This window comes from Mytilus californianus, unplaced genomic scaffold (genome assembly GCF_021869535.1).
Source record: "Mytilus californianus isolate M0D057914Y unplaced genomic scaffold, xbMytCali1.0.p SCAF_39, whole genome shotgun sequence".
Taxonomy (NCBI): domain Eukaryota; kingdom Metazoa; phylum Mollusca; class Bivalvia; order Mytilida; family Mytilidae; genus Mytilus; species Mytilus californianus.
Window position 1 is genome coordinate 452,157 of NW_026262689.1, and position 20,500 is coordinate 472,656.

The 20,500-nt window shown below is 36.0% G+C and overlaps 2 protein-coding genes across 2 annotated transcripts in view; both read right to left on the reverse strand.

Moving 5' to 3' along the window:
* Nucleotides 1–4,940: 4,940 nt before the first annotated feature.
* The window catches only part of LOC127736871 (zinc finger protein 235-like), a 345,877-nt gene continuing 330,317 nt past the window's right edge, over nt 4,941–20,500 (reverse strand). Inside the window, exon 3 of the transcript XR_007999230.1 lies at nt 4,941–5,338. The gene's annotated coding sequence lies outside the window, so the exon portion shown is untranslated. The remainder of the gene's footprint in view (nt 5,339–20,500) is intronic.
* Nucleotides 7,867–9,636, reverse strand: LOC127736862 (zinc finger protein 239-like). The gene is made up of 2 exons (XM_052247437.1): nt 8,757–9,636; nt 7,867–7,898 (listed from the first exon to the last, which is right to left on the reverse strand). Exons 1-2 carry the CDS (start codon nt 9,601–9,603, stop codon nt 7,867–7,869), a joined length of 879 nt encoding a protein of 292 aa, XP_052103397.1. The 5' UTR covers nt 9,604–9,636.

A 20,500-nucleotide genomic window follows, 5' to 3' on the forward strand; every position in this document is an offset into this window, starting at 1 on the left:
TGGGTGTGTTAAATCAGTGAAATATAATACAGTATTACAAGTGTCTGGCCAATTAAATGCAAAATTATGTCATATCAAAACAGTTGATTGATCATCGGAATACGCGTTAGACCAAGTCCTTAAAAATATTCTATAGATCTATATAAAACGATTCACGAACACTGACTTCCTTATTATTTAAAACTTATTGCGATAAAAAAAATTGGGTTTGATATATTCCTCGATGTTTGCCATCGAAAATTATTGTAAATTACTACCGGTATGTGGTTTTCGAGAAAATATTAGCAATATTGTGTACATACTTATTTAGTGATGATTATCTTATCAAGTCAGAGATTCGTTTGTCTTCTCTTTTGTTGGGGGGGTAGTTATGTCGACTACCCTCTCCAAAAAATATAGTTATAAATGGAAAACTCCATTCTTTTGTTTTTGTCATTTGAAGCCCCTCCCAAAAAAAAACCTAGTTAAAACATAATGTAGCAGGTGCGCAGCTTTGTGTCTTATAAGTCTTATAGATGACGTTTTGGCAATTCCGTCAATTCATTTACAAGGAGTTGCGGCAATCTGAATTCATAAGTCAAGTTAGAGGGTCTAGTTGACAGAATCCCAGAGCGTGTTTGTCGAAAAATTAGCACGATATGTTATAAGCAAAATAAAAACACACATAAAAAGCCCAGCTTAGTACAAATTATTTTTCTTTAAAAAAATGAAAATCAATATCCGTATTCAACGCACAGGCGATTGCAATTTTTTTTTAAATTGCGTACTGGACATGAACTACATGTATACTGCATTGGCCTTTTCATTCCTGCTTCGATCCTTCTCAGTTTCTATCACACAGTCGTATAAAAACAACAAAGCTACAGCTTCTTTATATTTGGGATAATTTACAAAAGAACAAGCTAGAAATAAAAAAGTGAGATTCGTTTGAAAAAGTATAAAGTTCCGGTTTCAAACTGTTTCACTCCAAAAACTTGGTTTGAGTTTGTTGCCTGTGCATGGTATTTCTAAATTGATAAAAAATATCGTGAATATGATAGCCAATGACCAAACAACAAAACAACACCTATATTAAAACAAAATGCTCCGCTGGGCGCAGCTTGATACGACCGCAGACGTCGAACCCTGAACAGCTGGGGCAAGTATGGACACAACATTCAAGCTTGATACAGCACTGAGTTTGTATTGTGATTAAATATTTGACACAGCATAGGTTTCTGACACAGAATGAATGTGGTCTAAGAACTTAAAAAAAATTAATTTACCTATTCAAACCATATCATTGTTATTTGCTTTTATATATATATCAGAAATAACCAATTTAAAATGGAAAATTTAAAAAAAAAAAAAGGAAAAAAAAATCCCCCCCCCAAAAAAAAATTTGTTGAACCCCCTAATGATTCATCACCCCCAAACTCAATCCCAGCCTTCCCTTTGTGGTATGGTACCTTGCAGTACAATTTCAGAGAGATCCATACACTTGAACACAAGTTATTGTCTGGAAACTAGAAAAATGCTTGTTTTTTGTCCCCTTTTTGACCCCAAATTCCTAAACGTTAAGGGCAGTTACCCCCAAACTCAAACCCAGCTTTCCCTTTGTAATATGGAATCTTGTAGTACAATTTCATAAAGATCCATACACTTACACACAAGTTATTGTCCTGAAACTAGAAAATTGCTTGTTTTTTTGCCCCTTTTTGGCCCCTAATTCCTAAAATTTTGAGGCAATTACCCCCAAAATCAATCCCAGCGTTCCCTTTATGGTATGGTACCTTGCAGTACAATTTTAGAGAGATCCATACACTTGAACACAAGTTATTGTCTGGAAACTAGAAAAATGCTTATTTTTGGCCCTTTTTTGGCCCCTTATTCCTAAACGTTTTGGGCAATTACCCCCAAACTCAATTCCAGCTTTCCCTTTGGGATATGGAACCTTGTAGTACAATTTCATAAAGATCCATACACTTACACACAAGTTATTGTCATGAAACTAGAAAAATGCTTGTTTTTTGCCCCTTTTTGCCCCTAATTCCTAAAATTTTGAGGCAATTACCCCTAAAACCAATCCCAGCATTCCCTTTGTGATATGGAACCTTGTGGTACAATGTCAGAGACACACAAGTTATGTCTGGAAGTTACAAAAATGCTTATTTTTTGCCCCTTTTTGGTCCCTAATTCCTTAACTGTTGGTACCATAACCCCCGAAATCAATCCCAACCTTCTTTTTGTGGTATTGAACCTTATGGTGAAATTTCATAGAGATCCATTCACTTAAACTAAAGTTACAGTGCGAAAACCAATGTGTCTTCGGACGACGACGACGACGCCAACGTCATACCAATATACGACCGCAAAATTTTTTGCGGTCGTATAAAAAGAGAACATTAATTGTAATTATCTATAAGTATTTCGGCGGGGAAAAACAAAAATTTGCACCCGCAATTTGCAGATTTAACATTGTAGAGTAGTTATATGTATGAAAACCATTAATATATAAGTACGTCTGAACCAGTGACGACAGATTTTATCCATCGGATCACCAGCAGTGATGGTGATACAAGGCTGAAAATACATTGTGTATATATAATTCGTCTAAACATAAGCCCAACAATGTTAGATCTGTAAATTTGCGTTAGCAAATTATTCGTTCTTCCCTCGCCGGGATTCGAACTCATGCTACTGAGATATCGTTGCACTAAATCGCATTTCACTGTGACCGACGCGCTAGACCACTCGACCACCTAGGCTCTTAATACATATATATATCTATAAATATAAACCAGTTTGATACGTTTTCAAAACAAAATAAAATGCTCCGCAGGGCGCAGTTTGATACGACTGCAGAGGTCGAACTCTGAACAATTTGGGCCAGTATGGACACAACATTCAAGCTTGATACAGCTCTGAATTTGGATTGTGATTAAATATTTGACAGAGCATAGGTTTCTGACACAGAATGAATGTGGTCTAATGAACTTAAATTTTGTTTTTACCTATTATGGTCCAATATCCAAAATCTAAATACATGGATTGATTCAGCATATCAAAGAATCCCAAGAATTCAATTTTTGATGAAATCAAACAAAGTTTAATTTTGGACCCTTTTGCCCTCAATAAGAACCAATTTGATAACAGGGCCCAAAAATAAAAAATCTAATTACATGGTTAGATTTAGCATATCAAAGAACCCCATACCTTCAATTTTTTTTGAAATCAAACAAAGTTAAATTTTGGATCCCAATTTGGACCAACTTGAAAACTGGGCCCATAATAAAAAATCTAAATACATGTTTAGATTCAGCATATCAAAGAACCCCAAGAATTGAATTTTTGTTAAAATCAAACGAAGTTAAATGTTGGACCCTTTGGACCTTAATTAATGTAGACCTATTTGAAAACGGGACCAAAAATTAAAAATCTAAAAACACGGTTAGATTTGGCATATCAAAGAACCCCAATAATTCAATTTTTGTTAAAATCAAACGAAGTTAAATGTTGGACCCTTTGGACCTTAATTAATGTAGACCTATTTGAAAACGGGACCAAAAATTAAAAATCTAAATACACAGTTAGATTTGGAATATCAAAGAACCCAGTAATTCGATTTTTGATGAAATCAAACAAAGTTTAATTTTGGACCCTTTTGACCTCAATGTGGACCAATTTGATAACGCCAACGGGGCCCAAAAATCAAAAAGCTAAATGCATGGTTAGATTAAGCATATCAAAGAACCCCATATATTCAATTTTTGTTGAAATCAAACAAAGTTTAATTTTGGACCCCAATTTGGACCAACTTGAAAACTGGGCCCATAATAAAAAAATCTAAATATATGATTAGATTCATCATATCAATGAACCCCAAGAATTCAATTTTTGTTAAAATCAAACTAAGTTTAATTTTGGACCCTTTGGACCTTAATGTGGACCAATTTGAAAACGGGACCCACAATTAAAAATCTAAATACACAGTTAGATTCGGCATATCAAAGAACCTCAATAATTCAATTTTTGGAAGAAATCAAACAAAGTTTAATTTTGGACCCTTTGGACCTCATGTGGACCAACTAAAAAACGGGGCCTAAATTCCAAAAAACTTAATTCACGGTTAGATTCAGCATATTAAAGAACCCCAAAAATTCAAGAATAAAACCCCATTGAAATTGGTCAAGAAATAAGCAATTTATATAAAGTATTAGAAAAGTATTGTTTTTGGCCCCTAATTCCTAAACAGTTTGGGCCATAACCCCAAAAATCAATCCCAACCTTCCTTTTTTGGTATGGAACCTTGTTGTACAATTTCAGAAAGATCCATACACTTACACCCAAGTTATTGTCTAGAAACTAGAAAAATACTTATTTTGACCCTTTTTGGGCCCCTTGTTCCTAAACTGTTGGGACCATAACCCCAAAATCAATCCCAACCTTCCTTTTGTGGTTTCAAACCTTGTGTTTAAATTTCATAGAGATCCATTAACTTAAACTAAAGTTATTGTCCGGAAACTAAGTGTCTTCGGACGAGGCTGACGACGACGACGAAGACGACAACATGATACCAATATACGAACGCAAATTTTTTTTGCGGTCGTATAAAAAAGGGTTTTAGTTTGGGATTATCAAAACAGAATGCAGCTTAGAATTTTTAACTATTTTCAAACGGGCTACAAAAACAAATAATTATGATTAATTGATTGAATTTCTTCACATTTGCATTTGAACTTTAGTCTGAAAAATAACTCTTATCTAAAAAAAAAAAAAAACAGCACCTTAGAATGGAACATCCAGTGGGTGACTTAGCATGTTGTCTTTCGGGGGAGAGGAGATAAAAAAAATGATTCCTTTAACAAGAATATCTCACCTCACATTGAACAGTAGTTACATTAACAATCAATGTCAGTTTCTTATTCTTATACAACAAAAAAAATGTAAATCAATGCATCTTTATTAAACAATTATCTTATATTTAATGCCAAACAAGCATTGAGGTTTACGATTGCATTTCTTTTTTTAAAGAAAGCAACTTGTTCCGTATGTTACTTAATTATGTACACAGTTTTCTTCCAGTTAACATTACATACAATCCTAAAACATTATTAGCTTCATAAAGTAGGCGAGACACTGGGTTCCGCGTAACCCTTACATTTTTTTAATTACTAAGCTAGCTTAACCCTTTATCACATACACCACAGTCGTGAAGTTTATAACATTTATAAAAAAAGAAGAGGTACCGTGGTATGTAAGAAAGTAAGTAAGTAAATTATTTATCATAGTGACATGTTTTTCACAAAATATAATATAATACAGTGAAATATAAAAACAATAATTAGAACACCCGACCCTTTGGGTCTATAAGTCACTTTCAACATTAACGATTGCCAATGAGACAACTCTCTACAAGAGACCAAATGACACAGAAATTAACAACCATAGGTCACCGTATGGCCTTCAACAATGAGCAAAGCCAATACCGCATAGTCAGCTATAAAAGGCCCCGAAATGACAATGTAAAACAATTCAAACGAGAAAACTAACGGCCTAATTTATGTACAAACTAGAGTCTCCAAGGAGCCTGTTTCGTTCACCTGATATTTTTATGTACAATTGATACATGAAAAATGCAACCGTTATAATATTGATTTAGTTTTAGAAATCTTTTGTAAAAGATTACAAAATTTCTGAAAAATTGTTAAAATTTTACTTTAAAGGGCAATATCTCCTTATGGGGTCAATTGACCATTTTGGTCATGTTGACCTATTTGTAGATCTTACTTTGCTGAACATTATTGCTGTTTACAGTTTATTTATATCTATTATAATATTCAAGGTAATAACCAAAAACTGCAAAATTTCCTTCAAATTACCAATTCAGGGACAGCAACCCAACAACTGGTTGTTTGATTCATCTGAAAATTTCAGGACAGATAGATGTCCACCTCATGAACATTTTTCCTTTGTCCAATTTGCTCTTAATGCTTTCGTTTCAGAGATATAAGCCAAAAACTGCATTTTACCCCTATGTTCTCTTTTTAGCCATGTCTGCTATGTTGGTTGGCAGGCGGGATCATCAGACACATTTTTTAAACTAGATACCCTAGTGATGATTGTGACTAAGTTTGATTATTTTTGTCTCAGTAGTTTCAGAGAAGAAGATTTTTGTAAGATTACAAAAATTTACGAAAATTTGTTAATAAACTGTTATCACAGAGATATGTCTTGCTTTTTTGTAATTTCGATAATGCAAATGTTGAAATTAAAATAGCAACACTTTAACATGTAAGTTTTGCAAATATTCAAAGTCAATGAACCATGACTGAAAGTACATGGCTAAACAAACTCCATGGAAATGAGATGTGCCAATGCTAATACAAGTGTATACCAAATACCATTGACTTATCATAAGTAGTTCCCTTTAAACAGACCTAAACACGAATTAATACATGTAAACTAAGCAAAATTTCAAAATAAATAAACCATAACTGAGGGGGCGTGGTCAAATAGTCTCCATGGTTATGAGATATGCCAATGCTTATTCAACTGCATACCAAATATTATTAACCTACCACTAGTGGTTATCCATAAACCAACCTAATCACAAACTAATACATGAAAACTAAGCAAAAGTTTCAAAGTCAATAGACCGTGAGTGAGAGGGGAGGGCCAACAAATCTCCATGGAAATGAGATATGCCAATGCTTATTCAACTGCAAACCAATTATCACTAACTTACCACTAGTGGTTTCCCATAAACTGACCTAATCACAAACTAATACATGAAAACTAAACAAAAATTTCAAAGTCAATAGACCATGACTGAGGGCCGGGGCCAAATAATCTCCATGAAATGAGATATGCCAACGCTTATACAACTGCATACCAATTATCATTAACTTACCACTAGCGGTTCCCCATAAACTGACATAATCACAAACTAATACATGAAAACTAAGCAAAAATTTCAAAGTCAATAGACCATGACTGAGGGGACGGGGCCAAATATTCTCCATGGAAATGAGATATGCCAATGCTTATACAACTGCATACAAATTATCATTAACTTACCACTAGTGGTTCCCCATAAACTGACCTAATCACAAACTAATACATGATAACTAAGCAAAAGTTTCAAAGTCAATAGACCATTACTGAGGGGGCGGGGCCAAATAATCTCCATGGTAATGAGATGTGCCAATGCTAATACAACTGCATACCAATTATCTTTGACTAACCACTAGTGGTTCACCATAAACTAGACCTAATCACAAACTAATACATTGTTGACTCCGCCGCCGCTGCCGTCACCGCCGACGCCGGAAACAGCATACCTATGTCTCACTTTTTGACTCCGTCAAGCGAGACAAAAATTGTTTTTAAAGGGCAATAACTCCTTAAGGGGTCAATTGACCATTTTGGTCATTTTCGACTTATTTGTAGATATTACTTTGTTGAACATTATTTATGTTTACAGTTTATCTCTATCTATAATAATTTTCAAGATAACAACCAAAAACTGAAAAATTTCCTTAAAATTACCAATTCAGGGGCAGCAACCCAACAACGGGTTGTCTGATACGTCTGAAAATTTCAGGGCAGATAGATCTTGACCTGATGAACAATTTTACCCATGTCAGATTTGCTCTAAATGCTTTGGTTTTTGAGATATAAGCCAAAATCTACATTTTACCTCTATGTTCTATTTTGAGCCATTGCGGCCATCTTGGTAAGCGGGCCGGGTCATCGAACACATTTTTTAAACTAGATACCCCAATGATGATTGTGGTCAAGTTTGCTTGATTTTGGCCCAGTAGTTTCAGAGAAGATTTTTGTAAAAGTTAACAGACGACGACGGACGCCAAGTGATCGAGAATTTTAAGCTCGCTTGGCCCTTTGGGCCAGGTGAGCTAAAAATGAACGAAAAACAAACGTCAACCACTGAATTACAGGCTCCTGACCTGGGACAGACCCATACATACAGAATGTGGCGGGGTTAAACATTGTAGCGGTATCCCACCCTCCCCTAACATGGGACAGTGGTGCAACAGTTCAACAAACGAACGAACTATAAAAATCAGTAGAAAAAGGTTTAACTCATCAGATGGATACAAATACAAATACTACATAGAGTGAATATATATATGTTCTTATGACAATATGTGTTTACAATGCTGACCATATACACCACTGTCATAAAGTAAATTCCATGGTATGTATACTCATACTTCACTTTAAACTATTAAATTGACTCAACCCTTTGCCATCTCAAATGTTGGGTTTACATGTTTTACCTGTATGTATTTTCATATGTTTCTTGAAATTACTAAGATCACTAAACCCTTTCCCACAAACATCACATTCATGAGGTTTATAACCTGTATGTGTTCTCGTGTGTCTCTGTAAATCACAACGTCGTCTGAACCCTTTCCCACAAACATCACACTCATGAGGTTTATAACCTGTATGTGTTCTCGTGTGTGTCTGTAAATCACCAAGTCGTCTGAACCCTTTCCCACAAACATCACAGTCATAAGGTTTATCACCTGTATGTGTTCTCATGTGAATTTGTAAACTACCAAGCTGACTAAACCGTTTACCACATACACCACAGTTATAAGGTTTATAACCTGTATGTGTTCTCATGTGTGTCTGTAAACTGCTATGCTGAATAAACCGTTGACCACATACACCACAGTCATGAGGTTTATCACCTGTATGTGTTTTCATGTGTGTCTGTAAACTGCTATGCTGAATAAACCGTTTACCACAAACACCACATTCATGAGGTTTATCACCTGTATGTGTTTTCATGTGTGTCTGTAAACTGCTATGCTGAATAAACCGTTGACCACATACACCACAGTCATGAGGTTTATCACCTGTATGTGTTTTCATGTGTGTCTGTAAACTGCTATGCTGAATAAACCGTTTACCACAAACACCACATTCATGAGGTTTATCACCTGTATGTGTTTTCATATGTCTCTTGAAACTACTAAGATCACTAAAACCTTTCCCACATACATCACAGTCATGAGGTTTATAACCTGTATGTATTCTCGCGTGTCTCTGTAAAGTACCTTGCTCACTAAACCGTTTACCACATACTTCACAGTCGTGAGGTTTATTTCCATTATGTGTTCTCATGTGAATTTGTAAACTACCATGCTGACTAAACCGTTTACCACATACATCACAGATATGCGGTTTATCACCTGTATGTGTGCTCATGTGAATTTGTAATATAAAGAGCCGACTAAACCGTTTACCACATACATCACAGTCATAAGGTTTATCACCTGTATGTATTCTCATGTGACTCTGTAAATTACCAAGCTGACTAAACCCTTTACCACATACTTCACAGTCATGAGGTTTATTTCCAGTATGTGTTCTCATGTGAATTTGTAAACTACCATGCTGACTAAACACTTTACCACATACATCACATGTATGAAGTTTTTCGCCAGTATGTGTTCTCATGTGTTTCTTGAAGTCACTAAATTCTCTGGCACAAACATCACATTTATGACGTGTTTTACCAGCCTGCGTGTTTATGTGTCTCTGTAGAGTACCAGTGAGTGTGACTAAATCTTCTCCTCCCTCTAACATCTTATTGATAACGTTTATCTCCAGTATGTGCGTTCTTGTACGACACTGTAAGAAACACACAAAAAATAAAGACAAATAAACCTTTTGATACCTTTCTGCAATTTACACATATATAACATATCTATTTTGACATTCTCTGCATTTATGCATCTGTATGTTTGGTAATTCTAATCCCATACTATATACAGCATGTTCAAGAATTATATATGCTGTACTGCCTCATTGAATTCTTTATTCATAAGGAAAACAATGTTGGTAAATGTCAACATTATTTACAGGACTTCGTGTTGAAGGCCGTACTTTGAACTATAATTGTTTATTTTTCATGCATTGCAACTTTGATTGAGAGTTGTCCCATTGGCACAAAGCCACATATTCTTATCTATAATAAATAAACTGTTGACTCAGAGATATGCCTTGTCTGTTTGCATAAAAAAATTCAAAAGAGACAATCTGATGGACAGCAACATTGCTTATTAATATGAAGTTGCTGAACCATGAACTAGGGACAGGACCTCAAAATAGTCAACAAACTGAGATGTACTGATACTGATAGTAATGGACCATGAACTAGGGACAGAACCTCAAAATAGTCAACAATCTGAGATGTACTGATACTGATAGTAATGGACCATGAACTAGGGATAGGAACTCAAAATAGTCAACAAACTGAGATGTACTGATACTGATAGTAATAGACCATGAACTAGGGACAGAACCTCAAAATAGTCAACAATCTGAGATGTTCTGATACTGATAGTAATGGACCATGAACTAGGGACAGAACCTCAAAATAGTCAACAATCTGAGATGTACTGATACTGTTAGTAATGGACCATGAACTAGGGATAGGAACTCAATATAGTCAACAAACTGAGATGTACTGATACTGATAGTAATGGACCATGAACTAGGGACAGAACCTCAAAATAGTCAACAATCTGAGATGTACTGATACTGATAGTAATGGACCATGAACTAGGGATAGGAACTCAAAATAGTCAACAAACTGAGATGTACTGATACTGATAGTAATAGACCATGAACTAGGGACAGAACCTCAAAATAGTCAACAATCTGAGATGTTCTGATACTGATAGTAATGGACCATGAACTAAGGACAGAACCTCAAAATAGTCAACAATCTGAGATGTACTGATACTGTTAGTAATGGACCATGAACTAGGGATAGGAACTCAATATAGTCAACAAACTGAGATGTACTGATACTGATAGTAATGGACCATGAACTAAGGATAGGAATTCAAAATAGTCAACAATATGAGATGTACTGATACCGAAAGTAATGGACCATGAACTAGGAACAGGACATCAAAATAGTCAACAATCTGAGATGTACTGATACTGATAGTAATGGACCATGAACTAGGGATAGAACCTCAAAATAGTCAACAATCTGAGATGTACTTATACTGAGATTAATGAACCATGAACTAGGGATAGGAACTCAAAATAGTCAACAAACTGAGATGTACTGATACTGATAGTAATGGACCATGAACTAGGGACACGACCTCAAAATAGTCATCAACCTGAGATGTCCTGATTCTGATAGTAATGGACCATGAACTAGGGATAGGAGTTCAAAAAAGTCAACAAACTGAGACGTACTGATACTAATAGTAATGGACCATGAACTAGGGATAGGAACTCAAAATAGTCAACAATCTAAGATGTACTAGCTGATACTGATAGCAATGGACCATGAACTAGGGATAGGAACTCAAAATAGTCAACAAACTGAGATGTACTGATACTAATAGTAATGGACCATGAACTAGGGACAGGACCTCAAAATAGTCAACAATCTGAGATGTACTGATACTGATAGTAATGGACCATGAACTAAGGATAGGAACTCAAAATAGTCAACAATCTGAGATGTACTGATACTGAGAGTAATGGACCATAAACTAGGGATAGGAACTCAAAATAGTCAACAATCTGAGATGTACTGATACTGATAGTAATGGACCATGAACTAGGGACAGGACCTCAAAATAGTCAACAATCTGAGATGTACTGATACTGTTAGTAATGGACCATGAACTAGGGATAGGAACTCAATATAGTCAACAAACTGAGATGTACTGATACTGATAGTAATGGACCATGAACTAAGGATAGGAACTCAAAATAGTCAACAATATGAGATGTACTGATACCGAAAGTAATGGACCATGAACTAGGAACAGGACATCAAAATAGTCAACAATCTGAGATGTACTGATACTGATAGTAATGGACCATGAACTAGGGATAGAACCTCAAAATAGTCAACAAACTGAGATGTACTTATACTGAGATTAATGAACCATGAACTAGGGATAGGAACTCAAAATAGTCAACAAACTGAGATGTACTGATACTGATAGTAATGGACCATGAACTAGGGACACGACCTCAAAATAGTCATCAACCTGAGATGTCCTGATTCTGATAGTAATGAACTATGAACTAGGGATAGGAACTCAAAATAGTCAACAAACTGAGATGTACTGATACTAATAGTAATGGACTATGAACTACGGATAGGAACTCAAAATAGTCAACAATCTGAGATGTACTGATACTGATAGCAATGGACCATGAACTAGGGATAGGAACTCAAAATAGTCAACAATCTGAGATGTACTGATACTGATAGTGATGGACCATAAACTAGGGACAGGACCTCAAATTAGTCAACAATCTGAGATGTACTGAAACTGATAGTAATGGACCATGAACTAAAGACAGAGCCTCAAAATAGTCAACAATCTGAGATGTACTGATACTGATAGTAATGGACCATGAACTAGGGATAGGACCTCAAAATTGTCAACAAACTGAGATGTACTCATACTGATAGCAATGGACCATGAACTAGGGATAGGAACTCAAAATAGTCAACAAACTGAGATGCACTGATACTGATAGTAATATACCATGAACTAGGGACACGACCTCAAAATAGTCAAAAACTGAGATGTCCTGATTATGATAGTAATGGACTATGAACTAGGGATAGGATCTCAAAATAGTCAACAAACTGAGATGTACTGATACTGATAGTAATGGACCATGAACTAAGGATAGGAACTCAAAATAGTCAACAATCTGAGATGTACTGATACTGATAGCAATGGACCATGAACTAGGGATAGGAACTCAAAATAGTCAACAATCTGATATGTACTGATACTGATAGTAATGGACTATGAACTAGGGATAGGAACTCAAAATAGTCAACAAACTGAGATGTACTGATACTGATAGTAATGGACCATGAACTAAGGATAGGAACTCAAAATAGTCAACAATCTGAGATGTACTGATACTGATAGCAATGGACCATGAACTAGGGATAGGAACTCAAAATAGTCAACAATCTGATATGTACTGATACTGATAGTAATGGACCATGAACTAGGGATAGGAACTCAAAATAGTCAACAATCTGAGATGTACTGATACTGATAGTAATGGACCATGAACTAGGGATAGGAACTCAAAATAGTCAACAACCTGAGATGTACTGATACTGATAGTAATGGACCATGAACTAGGGATAGGAACTCAAAATAGTCAACAATCTGAGATGTACTGATACTGATAGCAATGGACCATGAACTAGGGATAGGAACTCAAAATAGTCAACAATCTGATATGTACTGATACTGATAGTAATGGACCATGAACTAGGGATAGGAACTCAAAATAGTCAACAATCTGAGATGTACTGATACTGATAGTAATGGACCATGAACTAGGGATAGGAACTCAAAATAGTCAACAACCTGAGATGTACTGATACTGATAGTAATGGACCATGAACTAGGGATAGGAACTCAAAATAGTCAACAATCTGAGATGTACTGATACTGATAGTAATGGACCATGAACTAGGGATAGGACCTCAAAATAGTCAACAAACTGAGATGTACTGATACTGGTAGTAATGGACCATGAACTAGGGATAGGAACTCAAAATAGTCAACAATCTGAGATGTACTGATACTGATAGTAATGGACCATGAACTAGGGATAGGACCTCAAAATAGTCAACAAACTGTGATGTACTGATACTGATAGTAATGGACCATGAACTAAGAATAGGAACTCAAAATAGTCAACAAACTGAGATGTACTGATACTGATAGTAATTTACCATGAACTAGGGACACGACCTCAAAATAGTCAACAAACTGAGATGTCCTGATTCTGATAGTAATGGACTATGAACTAGGGATAGGAACTCAAAATAGTCAACAAACTGAGATGTACTGATACTGATAGTAATGGACCATGAACTAATGGTTGGAAACTCAAAATAGTCAACAATCTGAGATGTACTGATACGGATAGCAATGGACCATGAACTAGGGATAGGAACTCAAAATAGTCAACAATCTGAGATGTACTGATACTGATAGTGATGGACCATAAACTAGGGACAAGACCTCAAATTAGTCAACAATCTGAGATGTACTGAAACTGATAGTAATGGACCATGAACTAAAGACAGAGCCTCAAAATAGTCAACAATCTGAGATGTACTGATACTGATAGTAATGGACCATGAACTAGGGATAGGACCTCAAAATTGTCAACAAACTGAGATGTACTGATACTGATAGCAATGGACCATTAACTAGGGACAGGACCTCAAAAAAGTCAACAAACTGAGATGTACTGATACTGATAGTAATGGACCATGAACTAGGGATAGGAACTCAAAATAGTCAACAAACTGAGATGTACTGATACTGATAGTAATATACCATGAACTAGGGACACGACCTCAAATTAGTCAAAAACTGAGATGTCCTGATAATGATAGTAATGGACTATGAACTAGGGATAGGAACTCAAAATAGTCAACAAACTGAGATGTACTGATACTGATAGTAATGGACCATGAACTAAGGATAGGAACTCAAAATAGTCAACAATCTGAGATGTACTGATACTGATAGCAATGGACCATGAACTAGGGATAGGAACTCAAAATAGTCAACAATCTGATATGTACTGATACTGATAGTAATGGACTATGAACTAGGGATAGGAACTCAAAATAGTCAACAAACTGAGATGTACTGATACTGATAGTAATGGACCATGAACTAAGGATAGGAACTCAAAATAGTCAACAATCTGAGATGTACTGATACTGATAGCAATGGACCATGAACTAGGGATAGGAACTCAAAATAGTCAACAATCTGATATGTACTGATACTGATAGTAATGGACCATGAACTAGGGATAGGAACTCAAAATAGTCAACAATCTGAGATGTACTGATACTGATAGTAATGGACCATGAACTAGGGATAGGACCTCAAAATAGTCAACAAACTGAGATGTACTGATACTGATAGTAATGGACCATGAACTAAGGATAGGAACTCAAAATAGTCAACAAACTGAGATGTACTGATACTGATAGTAATATACCATGAACTAGGGACACGACCTCAAAATAGTCAACAAACTGAGATGTCCTGATTCTGATAGTAATGGACTATGAACTAGGGATAGGAACTCAAAATAGTCAACAAACTGAGATGTACTGATACTGATAGTAATGGACCATGAACTAATGGTTGGAAACTCAAAATAGTCAACAATCTGAGATGTACTGATACGGAAAGCAATGGACCATGAACTAGGGATAGGAACTCAAAATAGTCAACAATCTGAGATGTACTGATACTGATAGTAATGGACTATGAACTAGGGACAGGACCTCAAAAAAGTCAACAAACTGAAATGTACTGATACTGATAGTAATGGACCATGAACTAGGGATAGGAACTCAAAATAGTCAACAACCTGAGATGTACTGATACTGATAGTAATGGACCATGAACTAAGGACACGACCTCAAAATAGTCAACAAACTGAGATGTCCTGATTCTGATAGTAATGGACCATGAACTAGGGACAGGACCTCAAAATAGTCAACAATCTGAGATGTACTGATACTGTTAGTAATGGACCATGAACTAGGGATAGGAACTCAATATAGTCAACAAACTGAGATGTACTGATACTGATAGTAATGGACCATGAACTAAGGATAGGAACTCAAAATAGTCAACAATATGAGATGTACTGATACCGAAAGTAATGGACCATGAACTAGGAACAGGACATCAAAATAGTCAACAATCTGAGATGTACTGATACTGATAGTAATGGACCATGAACTAGGGATAGAACCTCAAAATAGTCAACAAACTGAGATGTACTTATACTGAGATTAATGAACCATGAACTAGGGATAGGAACTCAAAATAGTCAACAAACTGAGATGTACTGATACTGATAGTAATGGACCATGAACTAGGGACACGACCTCAAAATAGTCATCAACCTGAGATGTCCTGATTCTGATAGTAATGAACTATGAACTAGGGATAGGAACTCAAAATAGTCAACAATCTGAGATGTACTGATACTGTTAGTAATGGACCATGAACTAGGGATAGGAACTGAAAATAGTCAACAAACTGAGATGTACTGATACTAATAGTAATGGACTATGAACTACGGATAGGAACTCAAAATAGTCAACAATCTGAGATGTACTGATACTGATAGCAATGGACCATGAACTAGGGATAGGAACTCAAAATAGTCAACAATCTGAGATGTACTGATACTGATAGTGATGGACCATAAACTAGGGACAGGACCTCAAATTAGTCAACAATCTGAGATGTACTGAAACTGATAGTAATGGACCATGAACTAAAGACAGAGCCTCAAAATAGTCAACAATCTGAGATGTACTGATACTGATAGTAATGGACCATGAACTAGGGATAGGACCTCAAAATTGTCAACAAACTGAGATGTACTGATACTGATAGCAATGGACCATTAACTAGGGACAGGACCTCAAAAAAGTCAACAATCTGAGATGTACTGATACTGATAGTAATGGACCATGAAATAGGGATAGGAACTCAAAATAGTCAACAAACTGAGATGCACTGATACTGATAGTAATATACCATGAACTAGGGACACGACCTCAAAATAGTCAAAAACTGAGATGTCCTGATTATGATAGTAATGGACTATGAACTAGGGATAGGAACTCAAAATAGTCAACAAACTGAGATGTACTGATACTGATAGTAATGGACCATGAACTAAGGATAGGAACTCAAAATAGTCAACAATCTGAGATGTACTGATACTGATAGCAATGGACCATGAACTAGGGATAGGAACTCAAAATAGTCAACAATCTGATATGTACTGATACTGATAGTAATGGACCATGAACTAGGGATAGGAACTCAAAATAGTCAACAATCTGAGATGTACTGATACTGATAGTAATGGACCATGAACTAGGGATAGGAACTCAAAATAGTCAACAACCTGAGATGTACTGATACTGATAGTAATGGACCATGAACTAGGGATAGGAACTCAAAATAGTCAACAATCTGAGATGTACTGATACTGATAGCAATGGACCATGAACTAGGGATAGGAACTCAAAATAGTCAACAATCTGATATGTACTGATACTGATAGTAATGGACCATGAACTAGGGATAGGAACTCAAAATAGTCAACAATCTGAGATGTACTGATACTGATAGTAATGGACCATGAACTAGGGATAGGAACTCAAAATAGTCAACAACCTGAGATGTACTGATACTGATAGTAATGGACCATGAACTAGGGATAGGAACTCAAAATAGTCAACAATCTGAGATGTACTGATACTGATAGTAATGGACCATGAACTAGGGATAGGACCTCAAAATAGTCAACAAACTGAGATGTACTGATACTGGTAGTAATGGACCATGAACTAGGGATAGGAACTCAAAATAGTCAACAATCTGAGATGTACTGATACTGATAGTAATGGACCATGAACTAGGGATAGGACCTCAAAATAGTCAACAAACTGTGATGTACTGATACTGATAGTAATGGACCATGAACTAAGAATAGGAACTCAAAATAGTCAACAAACTGAGATGTACTGATACTGATAGTAATTTACCATGAACTAGGGACACGACCTCAAAATAGTCAACAAACTGAGATGTCCTGATTCTGATAGTAATGGACTATGAACTAGGGATAGGAACTCAAAATAGTCAACAAACTGAGATGTACTGATACTGATAGTAATGGACCATGAACTAATGGTTGGAAACTCAAAATAGTCAACAATCTGAGATGTACTGATACGGATAGCAATGGACCATGAACTAGGGATAGGAACTCAAAATAGTCAACAATCTGAGATGTACTGATACTGATAGTGATGGACCATAAACTAGGGACAAGACCTCAAATTAGTCAACAATCTGAGATGTACTGAAACTGATAGTAATGGACCATGAACTAAAGACAGAGCCTCAAAATAGTCAACAATCTGAGATGTACTGATACTGATAGTAATGGACCATGAACTAGGGATAGGACCTCAAAATTGTCAACAAACTGAGATGTACTGATACTGATAGCAATGGACCATTAACTAGGGACAGGACCTCAAAAAAGTCAACAAACTGAGATGTACTGATACTGATAGTAATGGACCATGAACTAGGGATAGGAACTCAAAATAGTCAACAAACTGAGATGTACTGATACTGATAGTAATATACCATGAACTAGGGACACGACCTCAAATTAGTCAAAAACTGAGATGTCCTGATAATGATAGTAATGGACTATGAACTAGGGATAGGAACTCAAAATAGTCAACAAACTGAGATGTACTGATACTGATAGTAATGGACCATGAACTAAGGATAGGAACTCAAAATAGTCAACAATCTGAGATGTACTGATACTGATAGCAATGGACCATGAACTAGGGATAGGAACTCAAAATAGTCAACAATCTGATATGTACTGATACTGATAGTAATGGACTATGAACTAGGGATAGGAACTCAAAATAGTCAACAAACTGAGATGTACTGATACTGATAGTAATGGACCATGAACTAAGGATAGGAACTCAAAATAGTCAACAATCTGAGATGTACTGATACTGATAGCAATGGACCATGAACTAGGGATAGGAACTCAAAATAGTCAACAATCTGATATGTACTGATACTGATAGTAATGGACCATGAACTAGGGATAGGAACTCAAAATAGTCAACAATCTGAGATGTACTGATACTGATAGTAATGGACCATGAACTAGGGATAGGACCTCAAAATAGTCAACAAACTGAGATGTACTGATACTGATAGTAATGGACCATGAACTAAGGATAGGAACTCAAAATAGTCAACAAACTGAGATGTACTGATACTGATAGTAATATACCATGAACTAGGGACACGACCTCAAAATAGTCAACAAACTGAGATGTCCTGATTCTGATAGTAATGGACTATGAACTAGGGATAGGAACTCAAAATAGTCAACAAACTGAGATGTACTGATACTGATAGTAATGGACCATGAACTAATGGTTGGAAACTCAAAATAGTCAACAATCTGAGATGTACTGATACGGATAGCAATGGACCATGAACTAGGGATAGGAACTCAAAATAGTCAACAATCTGAGATGTACTGATACTGATAGTAATGGACTATGAACTAGGGACAGGACCTCAAAAAAGTCAACAAACTGAAATGTACTGATACTGATAGTAATGGACCATGAACTAGGGATAGGAACTCAAAATAGTCAACAACCTGAGATGTACTGATACTGATAGTAATGGACCATGAACTAAGGACACGACCTCAAAATAGTCAACAAACTGAGATGTCCTGATTCTGATAGTAATGGACCATGAACTAGGGATAGGACCTCAAAATAGTCAGGGTTGGCAAAAACCCGGGTGTTATGAGTATAGCCCAAACCAGTGGGAATTACTGGGAAAACCCGTGTTTTACTGGGTAATACTGGGTAATTATGAAATACTGGCCTCAATTTTGAAGAGGATTCAGTGACCATGAACTAGGGACAGGACCTCAAAATAGTCAACAAACTGAGATGTACTGATAATGATAGTAATGGACCATGAACTAGGGACAGGATCTCAAAATAGTCAACAACCTGAGATGTACTGATACTGATAGTAATGGACCATGAACTAGGGATAGGAACTCAAAATAGTCAACAATCTGAGATGTACTGATACTGATAGCAATGGACCATGAACTAGGGATAGGAACTCAAAATAGTCAACAATCTGATATGTACTGATACTGATAGTAATGGACCATGAACTAGGGATAGGAACTCAAAATTGTCAACAATCTGAGATGTACTGATACTGATAGTAATGGACCATGAACTAGGGATAGGAACTCAAAATAGTCAACAACCTGAGATGTACTGATACTGATAGTAATGGACCATGAACAAGGGATAGGAACTCAAAATAGTCAACAATCTGAGATGTACTGATACTGATAGTAATGGACCATGAACTAGGGATAGGACCTCAAAATAGTCAACAAACTGAGATGTACTGATACTGGTAGTAATGGACCATGAACTAGGGATAGGAACTCAAAATAGTCAACAATCTGAGATGTACTGATACTGATAGTAATGGACCATGAACTAGGGATAGGACCTCAAAATAGTCAACAAACTGAGATGTACTGATACTGATAGTAATGGACCATGAACTAAGAATAGGAACTCAAAATAGTCAACAAACTGAGATGTACTGATACTGATAGTAATTTACCATGAACTAGGGACACGACCTCAAAATAGTCAACAAACTGAGATGTCCTGATTCTGATAGTAATGGACTATGAACTAGGGATAGGAACTCAAAATAGTCAACAAACTGAGATGTACTGATACTGATAGTAATGGACCATGAACTAATGGTTGGAAACTCAAAATAGTCAA

Bases quoted from the DNA above. Each gene is read 5' to 3' on its own strand.
- LOC127736862 (XM_052247437.1), bottom strand. From the start codon at position 9,603: ATGTTAGAGGGAGGAGAAGATTTAGTCACACTCACTGGTACTCTACAG. The intron at 7,899-8,756 runs GTAAACGGTTTA...GTTCATTTTTAG, and splicing joins TCATGAATGTGGTGTTTGTG to CTCACCTGGCCCAAAGGGCC.